This window comes from Citrus clementina, unplaced genomic scaffold, assembly GCF_000493195.1.
Source record: "Citrus clementina cultivar Clemenules unplaced genomic scaffold, Citrus_clementina_v1.0 scaffold_6, whole genome shotgun sequence".
NCBI classification, from domain to species: Eukaryota; Viridiplantae; Streptophyta; class Magnoliopsida; order Sapindales; family Rutaceae; genus Citrus; species Citrus x clementina.
In genome coordinates this window covers 19,200,767-19,218,700 of record NW_006262139.1, presented here as the reverse complement: position 1 = coordinate 19,218,700, position 17,934 = coordinate 19,200,767, and the positions used below count along the sequence as shown (strand labels likewise).

Genomic DNA, 17,934 nt, shown 5'->3' with positions numbered 1-17,934 from the left:
CGAGCGTGTTCGATTACTTTGAGACAATAAATTTTCAAAAATACAAATGAGTAGTTTTTCAAAATATAGTTTGAGAATCACTTTTATACTTATTATAATTTCATATATACTATAAAAGTCCAAAATTATCTTTATTAATTAGGAAATAAAATCATAAAATTTAAAAAGATTATTATCATTTTAAAGGGTAGGAAACACCGAAACAGTTATAAATTTTAAGTTCATTCTTTCTACGGCAGAAGGGAATTTTAGAATTTCTCCTTTTATAGAAATATTTAGTAACTTTACCTTAGAAAGTATTTGTACTGTATCTAATGTTTTTAATTTGTTGCTTTGGTTATACACTCTTACCAGTAAAGATGGATTTCAAAAAAAACAATGCAATCATCTCCTTCTTATTCATTGAGCATTCTCTCTTGTTTCTATATAGAGATAGATGAAAAACGAAAATTGCCCATAATCCCCAATTCAAAACATTTGGTTTATGAAGACGAAATGGACATTTTGTATGAAGGTGCAACAATTAATAACTTGCAAGATAAAGGAATCCAGCTTAGATTTTACTGTGTTATCTTCCTGGAACCTCTATATATATATTCTCTCATTCCCTTTAGACGAATCATCTCATCCAATATATTTATTAAAAAAAAGGAAAAAGAAACACAGCCTATTAAATCTTCACTGGTTATGGGAAAGCTCACTCACATCCACGTCTTCATGTTTGTTCTTATTTTCTCAGGTTTCAAATCTAAAGCTGCTTTACTTGTGTCTCGTCTTATAAAAATAATAATAATAACAACAATGTGCTTTACGTATAAAATGTACATGCATTAAGCTATTCATTTCCTTATGTACACACACACACACACACACATATATATAGAGTTGTGGTGATTTTCATCAATTCAATTCTCACATTTTTTTTTGTTATATGTATATCTGCAGCTGCAATGATGATGATGGCGGGTCATGTTGATGCGCAAAGGAGATGCAATGAGGAATTGTATAAAACAGGATGTACGCTTCTTGATTGTGGGCAAAAGTGCTTCCAGAGACACAATGAAAAGAGTGGCACCTGCGTTCAAAATCGTGAAATGACAGGCTATGCCTGCGTTTGCGTTTGGACCTGTGGTTAGTGTCCTGTATATCATGTACCAGCTTACAAGCATTATGATGAATAAATTAATACGAGAATAAATTTTAATTTGAAGTTTCAGGTACTTTATTTTTCATAAATTGTTAGATTTTTTTATAAAAAAAAATTATTACAAATTAGTCCGCATATAAAACATCCGCAGTGAAGAATGACTGAGCAAGGTATCGATACTATTACCTACTCATTGTATTCTAATGGCGCGAAGAAACCAAAGATGTATATTCAAGCAAATTCCTTCTTCATGATAGCACGATTTAAGCAACTTACCCTTGATGTTATGTAAATGGAAAAAGATCAACATACGTTTAACAGCGACGATAGATAAAGAGAGGAAGAGGGAATTAAAATAGAAAAAAATTGTAATCACATTGGAGGATCTTTACAGTAATAAGTGCAAAAACAAAAGGTCTGCTTGCACTCTCCCACACCACTGAATTGTTCTGAACATTCCTGGATGCATTTCTGCGACTCACATTTATTCGAATTGATTAGCTTGTGGCATGTGTGCTCAGGAATCCTTGCTGCATCCACATCATGGAGAGCCAAAGCTGGAAAATGAATTAGGAAAACTAATTAGAATATGCGAGTATGTGACGCTTTCTACGTTTTGATTTTAGTACTGTAAATACTTTTCGCTGTATTGTTTGTTCAAATATTGGTGTATTCAACACAAAATAATGGCCTATTAGGTGGAGTGATCCATCTCCTTTCAAACTAGGTCCTGACTGATACCACTTGTTGAAAGGACCTAACCACCGGCCCAAACCCCCCCCCCCCCCCCCCCCCCAACACCAAACCAGCAGGAGGCCAATACTTACAGTGGCAGCCAAGATTTTTCTTTTATTTTTCCTTTGCATCATTGGAGTCTGATTCCATACAAATATGTTAAGAGCAATTAATTTCACTCATTTCAACAACACTCATTGTGTGTAGCAATGTTCATGCTTCAGAGAGATACAAAGACAGACGTAAAATAAAAGTTTAAGAGCATGCATGAATCGAAACAATGATCAGTTTATATGGTTGAAAGAGAAAAAAAAAAAAACCTGAAACAAGAAGAAGCAAAACTGGGAAGAACATGGAAGCTTTCCTCATCATTCTAACTCTGATTCAGCCACTCTTGACTCAAGACTTTCCTCTCTGTAAGAAATGAAAGAAGTTGCTCTTTGATGCCTGGACTCCTATAATATAAGGGACAACCACTGCTGAAAACTTGTTAAAAGAAAGAATAAATTGAATGATAGAATGTGTCAAGTCACTTTTTGAAGTACTTGTGACAAGCTTCTCGACCAAAGAACTTATTCTTTACTTTGTGCATGCAACTTAAATTGTGCCATTTGGAAACTTCCGGCTTATACAATCAATTTTCAAACCAATTCAATGTTTCACAATAGTCATATATACACTTAGGTCAGTTTGGATTGACGTGATTCCTAATTCTCCCTCGAACTTGGTTAAATCTAAATGCCATCGACAGGTTTAGCAAAAGCTGCGTCTGCTCTTCAATGATGGTAGAAATTCTCCTTTTTCATTGCAGATATAACCTGAGGCCTGAACAATGACAAAACGGACCGCAAAACATTTGCATTTGTTGCTCCAACGAGAGACAAAATGAACCGCACAACTCTGTCCAGCGCACTTCACATATGTCGACTCATCAGAATACACAGCACTTTGTAACTCAGATTCACCACTCGAATAAAACACAAAAAAATCTTGGGGCATCAAAGGGCAAATAGGAATCACGAAAAAGAACTTATCAGAATGTGGGTTTAGCTAATTCTAAGAAACCAAGGGTAGAAGAACAAATGCATCAACTCTAGTTTCATCTTGGGATCTCATTTAAAATTGCATAACTGTCAAAGCACTATAAATACAACATTCAAACTCCAAATGTGCTACTGCTTTCTGTGAAGCAAATATCAGACCGTAAGGGTGACGACCATGCGGGATGATAATGATAAAGATTTGCAGGCAGTCCAGCTCAGCTGAAACTTAAAAGCATAATTTGAACACTCTTTTGAGCCCTTCTCCACACCACATTCTCACAAGCATACAACTTTGCATCGGAAAACATCTCTTGTTTCTAATATAAAATGAAGATTAAAAATAAACATCTCTGCAATTGCAGTTCCTCTCCAAAAACAAAACTAGTAAGGATGAAAATACATCCAAATAAGACCATGTCCAGAAAAGTCTGCAACAAGTAACAAAACAGCAACAATACCAAAAAGATAACCTAGTAACCACCCTTAAGAGCGTTGAAGAAATCATAAGGAATGGGAGTGACAGTTTCCAATGTTGCACCTTCCACCATGAAACCAGGTTTAGGGCCCTTTGGCTGCCTCTTTGTACTGATGACCTCACCTCTTGCCTTAGCATCTGCCTTGAGTTCATCATTCTTCTTCTTCCTCAGCTTGAACTCCTCGGTACACCTTGAAGGTTGAACATGCTCCACGCGAACATGAATCCTCTTCTTGATGATCCTGTTACCAACCTGGTCACAGATGCATATTCCAATGCAATTCAGTTTTTTATCATCAAAAAACGCAAATGCCGACAATTATAACCAATTCAAGCAAGTTACAATAATACAGAATCACTAAGTACGAAGTCATTAAATATGATGAGAGCCATATCAATGAGTACCTCCCCAGAGCAAGTGAATGGAAGGGACAAATTAAAACTTTGAAGGAAACAAAATTCAATTGGCATACAAACACAACTTTGTCCATTCAGATGATAGAAAATCAATTCAAACAGAACATCTGGCCAACAAGTTATTACCAATATCAAAAGAAGTTTACACAACCAACATTTTGAAGACTCAATTTCAACGTACCATAAAGGAAAAACAGTGAAAGTTTGTTCAGCAACAGTTCTCCTCGAACATAATTATCAATCAACTCAACAACAGAACAGCTATTTTCGAGCTAAATCATCAGGCAATTCACATAGATATATACATCTGAAGCTGTCAAACAAAAATGGCATGAAAAATTTAACCTAGTCAGCACAGAAAAGAGATACATTAAGCTTAAAATTGATAATATCGGGTCAACAAATACGCAGAGCACCCAACATTAAGTTACCCAAATTACAAACCAATATAAATCTAAGGCATTATATAAAGTATCAAATAACACAAAGCCATCACCGAATCAAAAATCAACAAGTATATCAAAACTAAATACGCACGGCAAGTAGATCTGGCCTAACAGTTATTCATTAATAACACCGATCACACCATATCAACAAACCCTAGTGCTAAAAAGAACCCATTAGCCACAAAATCAGAACAAACCCAAATTACAAAAAATGTTCTCAACCCATTTCCAAATCTTAAGGAACCACTTTTTTCCAGAAATACAATTAAAAAAACCCCAAAAAATAATTTAAAAAAAAAACACAAAGGAAACAGAAAACGAAACGACCTGCTTGTTAATCTCGACGCCGATGGCGCGCTTGGTGACATTCCAGACACGGCCGGTACGTCCATGGTAGAACTTGTGGGGCATACCTTTGTGAACGGCGCCGTTCACTTTGACGTCAACGTAGTCGCCGATTTTGTAAGTCCTAAGGTAAGTGGACAAGGGGATGTAACCCTTCTTTCTGAAGGGGCGTGCGAACAAATCCCTTGTTCGGGACCTCAAACCGTGACCGGCCGGCATGTTTGAGTCACTGGTCCTTTTTTCTCTCTGGTGAAGAGGAAGGAGATGTGAGTGTGTGTAGCGGGGGCTTAAACCCTCTCTTACTGATGCGTATTTATAGCTAGGTTTTGTTTCTAGGGTTTCGTTTTTGTAAATGTGTTTGTGGGTTTGGCCGTTTGGGCTTGTGGGTTTATTGGTTTCGGTTTGGTTTGGGTATTCATTGGGTCATTTAAAACAATTCTAAATAGCCCCCATTATCTGAATAATTAAATCTGGATCCTTGTTTTATATATTTTTCACAGTTTAGCCACAACGCATTTGCTATTTGTGTCAAATGAGTCCCCCCTTCAGTTTTCCCCCGGAAATCCTCAATTAAAGGACCAAACTCCGAAGTGGCCTTATGATTTTGAATTTTGACCTCCACACTGAAAGAGCACGCACATTCAACTTAACTAACGGCTATTTCTGTTAGTTCAATAGGGTCAGGTCAGCCTCAATAAAATTGTAGTATGGATTATCTTTAAAGATCGCATACCTATCTATTTTATACAAATATAGAAGAACTCCCTTTGAAATTATGAAAAAGCATTAAAATCATTCCAGTAAGGTCCCTAATCTTTTAATTGATTGCAAAAAGGTTTTTGTGGTTATAATTGTTACTATTAGCTTATTGCAAAGAAGAAAAAATCTTAGGCGTTTAAGAAACATTGGTGTTTATACACATGCAGTAAGCCATAGATTGGATGAGGAGACAAATAATGCTACTTAAAAGTTAATTAAGTTAACATTTTAATTATTAGAAACTTACCTGTGAAATGATGTACCTAAAATAATTTTTAAAGCTTCAACATAACTCGTTTGAAATTAAAAAAAAAATGCATTGTTTCATGAGGAGAATTTTAACATTAATGTTAAAATTCATATTTAATCATTTTGTATTCAAGGTGAAAATTTTTGTACCTTCATTGTCCATACAGCTAGCTAATAGAACTACTACCTATTTGTATTTGTCATAATCTTTTTTTATTAATTTGTCTCTCTAATTGGATTATTGGCACCCCTTCAAAATATCTCTTAAAACACTTTTGAATATTTACAACTTAAATCTTTGCGGAAATTACTTTCAAGCATAAAAATATAATTAATTTAATGGGTCCGACTGAGTTGGATCAGATTTACGGTGGAGCACTAATGATGACCGCACGATCATATAGATAAATATTAAATCTGCACTTATTGTTATAATATGACAGTCATAATTAGTGCTCGACGGTGGAGTTGATCTAACTTGCTCTACGGTGGAGCTGCTCTAACTTAACCACCACCTTAATAAAATCCACAAATGCATTAGACATAGAAACCTCTCTCTTTTTTTTTTTTAGATTGAAAGACTACGACCCATAAATTGTTAAAAGAGTAGGCAACTAGTAAATTAATTTGAAAGGGAAAAATGCTAATGAGGAAAAAAGTGACTTATGGGTTGCAAATCATTTGATTAAATTTGAAAAATAATAAGTAACAAATAATTTATAACAAAAAACAAAGGAAGTTCTGTGAGTTGTACATTAAAGATCGCGACAATTCTGTGAGTTCTACATCTGTGCAACTTTGATATAAACTCTATTAGAGAAATTGTTTTTGCTAAAAATCTTAAATTCTTTATATCACTGGGAGTTGAAAAAACAAAGAAGAGAAAAAGTTATTAACAAAAGATCTAGGCGAGAGAAATAAAAAAATTGGTGGATATGAGATTTGAAAAATATGAAAGAAAATTTAAAGATTAGAGTTTCATTGGGAATAGTTTTAATTAAGGTTAAATTTGTCATTAGGAGGTGTTATGCAAATTTTATATTATTTTCAAATATTTGAATGGGATAAAAATATCAAATGGGTTTTTAACAAAATTTATTTTGTTTCATTTCATAAATTGTCCCAAAGGATCCAGGTAATTTAAGATGTCGGATTAAGCCCAAGTCTTTGTGGTAATGTAAAGCCCATGCTGGCTTCAAAAATTTTAAAAGCGGATCTCTCTTAGCGACCCAGATAGTTTAGATGCAACAACTGCTAATAATCTTGAAATCAAAGAACTCGAAAAGCTTTCTCGCACGGGGGAGAGGTATGTTTTGGTCTTCAAAAACATTAACAAGTCAATAGATGGCGGTTTTTTTTTTAATCTGCAAATTAAATACCCTCAATGTCAAATACCAACTGTGAAGTTAAATTAATCAAGGCTCTTCTGAGCATCTTTTGAAATTAAGGAGTTATAATCGAGCTAGCTAGCATATGGGCTTCATATTTGTTATTGTGATTGCTTTAGCTTTTACTTTAGCATCAATTTCGCCATTTTAAAATACATTTTCGAAGATTCAAAGAGTAAGCAAAATCTTAGACCATTCGTTGTCTTCACTCTCTAGATTCTAGAACATGATTGATAGCTGCCTCTTTAATTCGCTCTCTCTCTCTCTACTTTACTCTTTCTTATGCTTTGAACATGATTACCATCTCTGTTTTAGTTTTAATCAAATGGTGGGTAGGTGTGATCCTCACCGACTTTCCAACATTTACGCTCGCTATTTCCAATTTCAATTGCTCGCTATTATTTGACCTTTTTGACCCTTAATCTAAGGATTGTTAATTTCTTGTGCTAGTTGCCATTTCCCAATTTCACGCTTTGTATGAGATTATTTCTAGCAATAGAGAATCTTAATTTGTTTCGTGCAATATACGCTCAGAAGAATTGCGGGGACAAAAACTGAGGAATAATGTTATACGTAAATAACATAAAATTTAATGCAATTTTTTTTAAAAAAATTGTCTCATGCTAAATTTTTTTTTTCTGTAATTATTTTTTCAATCTTTTTAATAATGGTGTGCTATTTTAAATATACCAAAATTATGAAGGCCAGAGAACTGATATTTTTGTGCGCAGACTTCTAATGCCTTGACTTTTGATGCAATTGACTTTTACATTTTTGGGCGCAATTGACTTTTAATGACTTCAATACTTTGAGTCTTCGACTGATTTCATTTAGCTTTCGGTCATGTAACTCATGATCAAATATCACCGAAACCACCGAAAAAATAGTATCATTAAATTAGCTTTCGGTCATGTAACTCATGATCAAATATCAATAGCGTGGTTATTTTATTTATTTTATTATTCTTTTTTTGAGTGCGAAGGCGATCTTGCTTGATTTCAAATTGGACTTCATTTGTGATAATAATATAGAATTAAGGATCTTTCTCTTATTTTAATTATTTTTTTAAAGTATCTCTTAATATGTGTATATACCATTAAATCCTCGATCTTAATCTAGTACTTAATTTACCCTTACCCAAACATATATATTTTTTAAAAAACAAAGGTTTATGTAAAAATAAAGGATTTTTTTTTAAGAGGGTGAATTGGCCATCTACTTTCTATGTAGTTTCACCTCTGGTCTTAAAAACTGAAGAGAGGAGACGCATCATGAGATGAAAAAATAACTTACAATCACCCATTTATATTTGCTCTACCAAAAGTTCAAATTATGGGAGTCTTTTCGGTTAACGATATAATTTTAGTTTTATGTAAAACTCATATCTATAATAATAGGGGTAATATAAAAAAAAATATGTGTGTAATTTTTACATCCCAACCGTGATCAATCATAGAAAAAGTTAAATATTAAACAAGGGCATAACATTAGTATTAAAAATAGAAATTTATTTTAAAGGTATACTAGTGAGCTTTCTGTCGAATTCTTACTTTAGTACAAGTCCAAGAGTCCCACCAACGGAACTAATTTTTAGAAATATGTTTAAATAAATAATAATAACAATAATTTTCTTAAAAAGTTTTTGGTACTCGACACGGTAGGCCAAAGTTCTTTGTTTTATTCCAAAATCATCCTTCTTCCAAGCGATTAACTACTCCATGTTAACCAAACTAAACCCGTGATAAATACATTAATAATTTGGCAAACACAACTCAACTCATCTAAACCATCCATTATTACTTTCTCTTATCACCATGGCCAAAAGCTTCCAAAAACTCCATTATTCACTCTTCCTAGTTCTCTCCATTTCTCTCACACTCTTAACAATCACCAAAGCAAAAACTAATAGTTTCTCAAGAACCCTAACCCCGTCATCACTAGGCCTCAAGCGAGAGAAGCTAAGCCACCTACACTTCTACTTCCATGACATCGTCGGTGGCCCGAACACTACTACCGTCAGAGTTGCTCAGGCTGCCATGACCAACACGTCATCAACGTTCTTCGGCGCCGTGGTGATGATGGATGACCCATTAACGATCCAGCCCGAACTGAGCTCCAAGCTTGTGGGAAGAGCTCAAGGGATTTATGCATCAGCATCACTAAGTGAACTAGGGTTTCTAATGGTGATGAACTTTGCTTTCACTGAAGGGAAATATAATGGTAGCACTCTGAGCGTTTTGGGCCGCAACACCCCGCTGTCGACTGTGAGAGAGATGCCGATCGTCGGCGGCAGCGGGCTTTTCCGATTTGCCCGCGGCTATGCTCAGGCTAGAACTCACACGATTGATTCTGAGGTCGCCGTTGTTGAATATAATGTCTATGTTTTCCATTATTGAGTTTTTTTCTTTTTTGTTTTGTTTTTCCGATTTATACAAAAATAAAAAAATTGCTAGTTTGGGTTTGCAATATTATTTACTTCATCGTTGAAACATCCCTTGGCAAATAAAATTTAGAAAGGGCCTCGGTTAAAAAATTGTAAACTTGCGGAGTTTTTTTTATTATAAAAAAAAAAATCAATATATTGAGCGGACTAAATTTAATAAATACCTTTATATTCTATGGAACTTAATTTTTCGACTGCTATATGCACCTCACGTCAGTTAAAAATAGCACTTTTGCAGTTAAGTTTATAAAATTTATGGTGACTCTCAATTTATGAACTAGTGTTTTAAGTATGTATTGGGTAAAATTATATATAAAAGAAATATTTTATCAACGATATAATTCTGCAACTCCATCCTTTAACTATAAGATGGAGGGAGACTAAGTATTCATAAAAGTACGAGCAAATAATTTTGAGGACCAAAGGATGTCCGAACCAACAAATTAAGGGACCTCGATCACCTATGCCCCTTAGCAGACAGACAAATCCATATGTCCAACGGACAAAGCCAATTTTTCAAGTGGTCTTAGAACTGCCAAAACACTAATCAAATAAGGGGACCTGTCTATGGTACAGATTCTGTAACAAACATCTCCCGTCATCCCACCATCCGATTTTCTATTGTTTAGTTTCTCACTCCACATCCAACCACATCCAACGGCTGATGCTGCAGTCTGTACCTTACAGATTCTGTAAGCTAGTCGAGTCCCAAATAAGGAGGTTAATTTCCGTACTGAATTGTTTTGTTTTGTTTTGTTTGATTTGATTTATTTCGTGAGCATTCAGAAAAACAAGTTCGGTTTGAGGATTGGACCACCATTTGAAGCCATATAATTAGGTCTGATTCGATTAGAAAGTGGATTGATTTAGTGTAGTACAAATAAATAAAGAGTCCATTTTAATAAAAAGGATTTTGTTGCTTTGTAATTTGCTTTCATTGTTTAATTAATTAATTAATATGCAAATGCAATGCCTTTAGTGGCCGGACCCATATGATAGCAATGCAATTGCACAAGTTGCAAAATCTACCAAAGGAATGAGAAAAAAGAGCAGATTCGCTCGTGTCTTGAGTTTCTTAAAATTTACGTGGGTTGTTACGTTGACGCGTGTATGCCACGTAAAGTACTTTTGATACGTCGCCTTCTTCTTCTTCTTCTTCTTCTTCTTATTCAGCAATTGACAGCGTGCAATTATGTCCATAATAACTGGGTGGTCGCAGGCAGAAGCTTCCTGTACGGTACACATACACAATCGTCTTCCTTTTGCCAAGAAAATCTTGCCTTCTAGTTATGCAAACCGTAATGGGGGTAAGAAAATTTCAAGGGACCGGGCCTCTTTAGTCTTTATTCCTCGCTGTCCCAAGACAAACAAGTCCATCTGTCCCCGTTTCTTTTTCTAAATGGCAGCATTTCCAATCTCTTTCAAGTGGCCTTGTGCCTAACGAAAGCTGTGATTAAAAGAATGGGTTACGTCGCTTTCGAAATTGAGCACCCGTTGTCTCCTTTTTTGTAGTTGATTTATAAAATATATATATAGTTTTCTCCCTCCTTTTTGATAAGTTGTTCGGTGACCGACCGACAGCATGACGTGATTGATTTGTATTTGTAATTTATTTATTTTCTGTTTAGTTTGTTCTCTTCGCAGGATCGGAGTGATTTTTAACTGATTTTTTTTTATTTGATTAATCATTGAAGTTTGAATTCTAAATGAAAAAGAGTTTAAAAAATTATTATTTTTTCCTTTTTGTCAAACCAAAAAAAAATAATTATTTCCTTATTCATCCCTCCAAAAATATTCTGGAAGTACCCTATAATTTTAATTTTTTTATTTTAAAACAATAATAAATAAAACGAAATACTCGTCAGTAAAGAATGATCTTCACTATATCCTTTCATTTCTATTTTATTTTCTTTTTATTGTTAATAAATGCCTCTATTGAGAGGTCCACTTATTAAGGAAAAAAGAAATAATATTTGTTTAATTCTTATATTTTAATTAAAATATTCATTCGGTATCTATATTCTAAAAAATATCTCAAAACTCTCCTGTAATTATTTATATTACATTTTTACCCTTATTTTTCTTTCCTTTTACAACAATATCTTTCTAACAATATTCTTAACATTAGTTAATTTATTGACAAAAAAATTAATTAGTAAATTAACCAATGAATATTAGTATGAAAGAACTATTATTTTTTGCACCGTTGCAACAATCTTAATAACAATTATTTATAAATTAATTAATATCAATCAATTGAAAGCAACATTTAATATCTTTACAACAATCTTACTAAACATTATTTTATGAAAAATTAATTTACTAAATTAATCCTAAAAATAAAAATATTTAATAACAGAGGAGTCTTGAGTAATTTTGTTAAATATAAAAATTAAACAGATATTTAATTCAAAAATAGAGAATTAAATGAGCATTTACCAAAACCAAAGTCATATCTTTAACAAAGCATAAATTAATAATTTATGGGAAAATGACAAACACACCTCCAACGTTTAGACAAATGGACAAAAACCCCTTTAATGTTTCAAAAAAGACATTTACACCCCAATTTATTATAATTTTACCATTATACCCTTCTAGCATATAAAAAAAAATTATTAGATTATCCAATTTATCTATATATTGTTAATGAAATTATAAATAGTGTTATTAATAACTAATTTTATTTTTAAAATTATAATTTATTTACAATTTTTTTTAGATGTATAGTTGTCTTTTTTGAAAATTGGTTATTGGTAAAAATTTAAATTGAGGAATTGGGCAATGCAGGTATATTTATAATTTTTTTTATAATATCCAATTTGTCTATTTATAATTTTATTAACAATATATAGATAAATTAGATAATTTAATAAATTTTTTTTATATGTTAAAATGGTATAATGGTAAAATTATAATAAATTATAGTATAAATGTCTTTTTTAAAAATATTAGGAGAATTTTTAACCATTTACCTAAACGTTAGGGTTGTATTTATCATTTTCACTTAATTTATTATCTTCGCGCGTTTCTCACTGCTTGGACTTAGACTTTCCTATATCATCCGAATGCACGCTGGGTCGAAATTACCGTCACATTTTTCTTATAACTTGACAAGTAAGCTCCTCCAAAAACTGGAGAAACGGAAATTGACTTTGAAAAAAAAAAAGACAGCCTTTAGTTAATTTTTTTAAAAAAAAAAAGTAATTCACCTCTTTATTTAATAAATTTTATATTTTAGCTCAAGTCTCTTCTATGCAACTAAACACTGTCACGCTCACGTAGGCTGAAAACGAGTTGAAAAATTAAAATTAATTCTGATATTAGTTAGGTTGAAAAGCTGCTTAAACCCAAAAATTGAATCTATTAAGCGAGAGTCAATAATAGTTAACAATCAGACTTGGTAATTAACAATTTCAAACCATCCCATCCTCAATGGCATGGCCGACTGCTATTCTTTAACTGGCTATATGAACTTAAATTTTTTTTTTTTAAAAAAAATGGGACTGAAATAAATCAGTTAGGAACTTAGGATGCATACAACCCTAACTACCTTTAAAAAAAATAAAAGTAAAAATTGAAAGTGACAACACCAAACCCCACTATTTTTGCGTTATATAGGCTGAGAAAACCAAAACCAAAACCAATCTATCACCTCTCTTGATTATTTTTCATCTCAAACAAAATTTTGGATTCCTTTAATTTTCCACCATGGTTACAACCTTCCGAAAACTCATTTCAGTTCTTCTCATTCTCATTTCCTTAACCCTAGTCACGGCAAAATCTCGACATTTTTCCAGAACCCTATCTCCATCTTCACAAAAGCTGAGGAAAGAGAAGCTAAGCCACCTTCATTTCTACTTCCACGACATAGTAAGTGGCAAAAACCCGACTGCTGTCAGAGTTGCTCAGGCAGCCATGACTAACCATTCGCCGACGCTTTTCGGTGTCGTTGTTATGATCGATGATCCTCTGACTATGGAGCCCGAGCCTAGCTCAAGGCTTGTGGGGAGAGCTCAAGGGATTTATGCTTCTGCTTCACAAAATGAAACTGGGTTGTTGATGGCCATGAACTTTTCGTTCATGGAAGGTAAGTATAATGGTAGTACTCTTAGTGTTTTGGGCCGCAACGCCGTGCTTTCAACCGTGAGAGAGATGCCGATCGTCGGTGGCAGCGGGCTTTTCCGCTTTGCTCGTGGCTACGCTCAAGCAAAGACTCACGCGTTTGATCCTAAAACTGGAGATGCTGTTGTAGAGTATAATGTTTATGTGTTTCATTATTGAACTTGACTTGAATTCTTGCTAGCTTTGAGTTTGATCTCTGTGGCTTTTGATAATGTTGCCTCTTTTTATCGTATTCTTTGGGATTGGGTTGAGAGTTATGAATAAATTTAAATTTGTTATGTTCATCGGTTGGTTTAAAATTTGTGATGTATATTTTGATTAATGTGGACCAGGCAAATTTTGTGGCACGTAACCCAAAATTTCTTTAAGGTCGTTTGCTTTATAGAAACTGGTAGCTACTTTGGATGGTGAAAATGATGGCATTGTGGGGGTGTGAGCAATGTCATATGAACAATGAAATTACAACAAACAGGCGGTGAAACTGAAGTTCTCAACCGCTCTTTAGTAAATCATCTACCTAGTTTAGCTGGCGATAATAAGTTACTCAATAGAATTTTCTTCTGTTAATTAATTAATTTACTCATGCATGATTTATATAAAGTTCATATGGAAGCCTCGTACTTTATAAAGTGAAGCGTCTCACATTTTGGATCGATGTGTTTGGTATAGTTTTTCTTTGAAATTAAATAAGGGCATTTCCCAATTTAATTTTTAAATAAATTATATAATTTAAAAAAAAAAACTTAAAATTTGACTTATCAAAAAAAATTTCAAATTTGAACTTTTTTTTGAATGAGATAAAAAATTAGAAAATAATTGGGAAACTAAAAACTAAAAAATCCTAACAAAAATTATCCAAGACCACAGTCCTTTTGATTGAGTTTTTATTAGGATTTAATCAATATTTTATACATATGATAAAAAAAATTAATAATAGCCAATATAGAATCTCTACACTAGGGATGGCAATTTGGGTTAGAATTCATTTATTCAATTCGATGTTAGTTAAATGAGTTTGGGTTTGAAAAAGTTGATTCGTTCAATAAATGGATCATAAAGAATCAAATACAATCCATTCATTTAAATGAAATTTATTATTGGTTTAATTGAATTACTTATTTATCCTTAAATATGTATGAAAAAATTTTAAAGTTTGAAGGCTAGTATAGTAATTATAAATGATAATAAATTTGTATTTTGTAGGATATTAAATTTGTGGTTTTTTTCATTTATTTTGTTTAATTTTTGTTTATTAATCATATTTTTGTAAATGAATTTATATTCAATTAGATTGATCATGTATTCATTATATGATAAACGAATAGTAAACGAATTCAGATTTGATTCGATTCATTTATTAATTCTGTTAAAAGAATTAAATGAATCAAATCGAATATTTGTTTAATAAATAAATCGAATCTAAATCGTAAGATTTCAATTCGTTTAATAAACAAATTGAATACAAACTAATAGAATTTTGACCCAATTCAATTCATTTATTCATTTTTCCACCCTTACTCTACACCTAGCAAAATTAACGTGTGCTAATAAGAGTTCGTCTCTCGGCTTCTCTCGCGTGAAAGAGAATTATGCTTCTATAAAGAGATCCTTAATTGATATTTCCAATTAAAAAAAAAAAGTCTTTTTAATTCATAGAGAGAATTTCTCTTTGGCAAATAAAGTTCTCGCCCATGTGGAGGATTTCTCGATCATGAAGACAGTATCAAGGATTATGGGTGAACAAAAACCAGTCAAAAAGGGCGGGTCCCTTTCAATCTTCCAAAATAATAGAGGCATCCAAGCGGCCAAGATCATCGGTCGGTGAGGTGAAATAAGTCATCCGCGTTTTCTTCTGTACATAATGACGTTAGGAGCCAAACTATAATTTTTGTTCGATGGGATCAAAATGAAGAAATGACAGACTCAAGAGAATATATTATAAATAATGTAAACCTAAGAGGTTTAAACCATAAATGTACTTAGATATGGGATAAATTTCAGTGAAACCCTTATTCTTTTTTAATGTTTTTCGATATGGGGGCCTGCCCCCAGGCCACAACATAATTCTGCCCTTGTTTAAAGGCAATATATATTATATTGCTTCCTTTTAATCTTCTAATTGGCAGCTTGCCACTTATCTCTGAAGTCCTTTCGAAATTCTTCGTGTTCCTATCTATGTTAATATTTCATGAAACTCCTCTCAACCACAAAGATAACCTCTTTTTCTTTTAAGTTTTAACTTTAACGGGTTTTTAAAAAAGGTGTGACTAAATTATGTAATAATATAATTTATATCAACTTAAGAGTTGTACCTAATAATCTAAGAATGTTTGATAATTAAATTACATCTAATTTATTGAAACGATTGTTAGATTCGTGTAAGTTACTTTATTATGGATGCATTTGAGATTAAGGTTAGACAACTGTAATTTTTACGATATAGTACTAAATTGTTTTGTAAACAATAACTGCTGTACTTTGGAAGGTATGTTAATATAATTTTTCAATTGTATAATATAAAATTTATTATATATTTAATAATTTTATTAAAATTATTATTAAAATTTTATGTTTATTACATATTATTAATTTTTATTTTATAGTTATAATTTTTTTCCACAACAACTGTATCTTAAAATTTACAGTATCTTAATTCCAAACAGTACCTATGTAACTTAACAACTTAGCCGTAGAAGGTTAAAGCTTGACTGAGAAATTGGCGATCTTCCATTGCCAATATGCGACAAGTGAAATATCTCCCACAATTCAAATCCTCGGATTTGGTTCACACTCCTCCCAAATTTAATGAATCATTTATATGTCCCTCACTGTTGCTTGGACTTGACTTTTTCTGTATCATTGGAGGACAAGTTGGTTTGAAAATTACCATCACATTTTTCTTAAGAAATTGCCAAGTAAACTCCTCGAAAGCCTTAAGAAAGAGAAATTGACTTTCAAACTTTGACAACTGACAAGCACTTACCCTTATGTTAGAATTTTAGATGTAATTTTACAAAGACTAGTACCAGCTTGTTGTGGAAAAGCTATAGACGCTAGTGCGGTATCACTGTAGGATATAGAAAAATTATATATGCATTATCACTACGAATAATGATATAGCCACAAACTCTTATACAAATTTATTTTGTACAAACTTATGTGGCATGATAAGATTGGTTGAATTAAATATCACTTGGCCCACATGATTTGTTTTTATTATTTTATATTTTCATTCAACCAATGAATTAGTGCCACGTCAATTTGTACAAAATAAGTTTATACAATAGTTTGTGGCTGTATCATTACTCTATCACTACTTTGTTATATGTATATTTAATCATTAAAATTTTTTAAATTTATTTTATACATTATTTATATTTTTAAACTTTTATCAATCAATCACTTTACTACTAGCATGGTTAAAGTTTATTAGAGAATCTAAATAAATTGATTATTTTACCCCTAGATATTGTAAAAAACAATCTTACCCTTTAAATCTTTGAAAAATTACAAAATTTCTGAATTTAACTAAAAACCATTATTAAAAAAATTGAAAGACCGATTAACCATTGACTTTCCTATCTGTCTAAAGTCATACTCTTTGTGTAAATATAATTATGTTATTTTTCAAAGTTTGTCAGGGTAAAATAGTCTTCTATGTATATAATGATAGAATGATCATTTTGTTTAGATTCTTTAATATATTTCTAATAATGATAGTGTTAAAATAGTTGATTGATACAAATTTAAAAACATAGATGTTGTGAAGAACATGTCGAAATTTTTTTATTTATATATATGTGTGTGTGTGTGTGTGACAAAACAGAGATGGTTTAAAGATAATTTTCATTAGATTTATTTTATAGATTCATAAACTGCTATTTTCTAATTTGTCTTTTAATCTTTCAATTGATGACAACTATTTTCTTCTATGACCTCTTAATTGAACTCACTCCTTATAAAATTCTATGGATTTAACTTATATTTAAAAATTAACTTAAGAATGCGAATATATTTTAAAATTGTCCAAATCTTATATTTAAGATCAATTATTAACTGACCAATTGATTTGAGATAAATCCCTTAACATTAGTCACAATTTTTTGTTTAATAGTTTTTATATTTTCATTTAAGTCGAGAAATTAAAGTTAATTAGTTAACCTAAACTCTGATATAATGTTTAAAGAAAACCGCCTAACCCAAAAATTTCATATGATGAGTGAGAGTCAACAATTAAGGCTATTCAGCTTCGTAATTAATTGACAATAGCAACACCGCCCCCACCCAACCACCCCCAACCCAAATTTTGCATTATATATACCGCCAAGACCAAAACCAAAATCACCTCTATTTTTTCTTCTC

General features: G+C 32.1%; 3 protein-coding genes across 3 annotated transcripts; 2 read left to right on the top strand and 1 right to left on the bottom strand.

Annotated features, from left to right (window-relative positions):
• Positions 1 to 3,177: 3,177 nt before the first annotated feature.
• Positions 3,178 to 4,906, bottom strand: LOC18039172 (60S ribosomal protein L21-2). Its single transcript, XM_024182363.1, has 2 exons — positions 4,591 to 4,906; positions 3,178 to 3,653 (listed from the first exon to the last, which is right to left on the bottom strand). The coding sequence occupies exons 1-2, from the start codon at positions 4,825 to 4,827 to the stop codon at positions 3,396 to 3,398; spliced, it is 495 nt and encodes a 164-aa protein (XP_024038131.1). The 5' UTR covers positions 4,828 to 4,906; the 3' UTR covers positions 3,178 to 3,395.
• A 3,865-nt stretch (positions 4,907 to 8,771) lies between these two features.
• Positions 8,772 to 9,400, top strand: LOC112097273 (dirigent protein 22-like). Its single transcript, XM_024182389.1, has one exon. It carries the CDS (start codon positions 8,819 to 8,821, stop codon positions 9,398 to 9,400), a length of 582 nt encoding a protein of 193 aa, XP_024038157.1. The 5' UTR covers positions 8,772 to 8,818.
• A 3,733-nt stretch (positions 9,401 to 13,133) lies between these two features.
• On the top strand, positions 13,134 to 13,794 carry LOC112097270 (dirigent protein 22-like). Its single transcript, XM_024182367.1, has one exon. It carries the CDS (start codon positions 13,159 to 13,161, stop codon positions 13,729 to 13,731), a length of 573 nt encoding a protein of 190 aa, XP_024038135.1. The 5' UTR covers positions 13,134 to 13,158; the 3' UTR covers positions 13,732 to 13,794.
• Positions 13,795 to 17,934: the final 4,140 nt, after the last annotated feature.

Coding starts and splice junctions, on each gene's coding strand:
- LOC18039172 (XM_024182363.1), bottom strand. CDS start 4,827: ATGCCGGCCGGTCACGGTTTGAGGTCCCGAACAAGGGATTTGTTCGCA. Junction 3,654..4,590: donor GCGTCGAGATTAACAAGCAG/GTCGTTTCGTTT, acceptor ATCTGTGACCAG/GTTGGTAACAGGATCATCAA.
- LOC112097273 (XM_024182389.1), top strand. CDS start 8,819: ATGGCCAAAAGCTTCCAAAAACTCCATTATTCACTCTTCCTAGTTCTC.
- LOC112097270 (XM_024182367.1), top strand. CDS start 13,159: ATGGTTACAACCTTCCGAAAACTCATTTCAGTTCTTCTCATTCTCATT.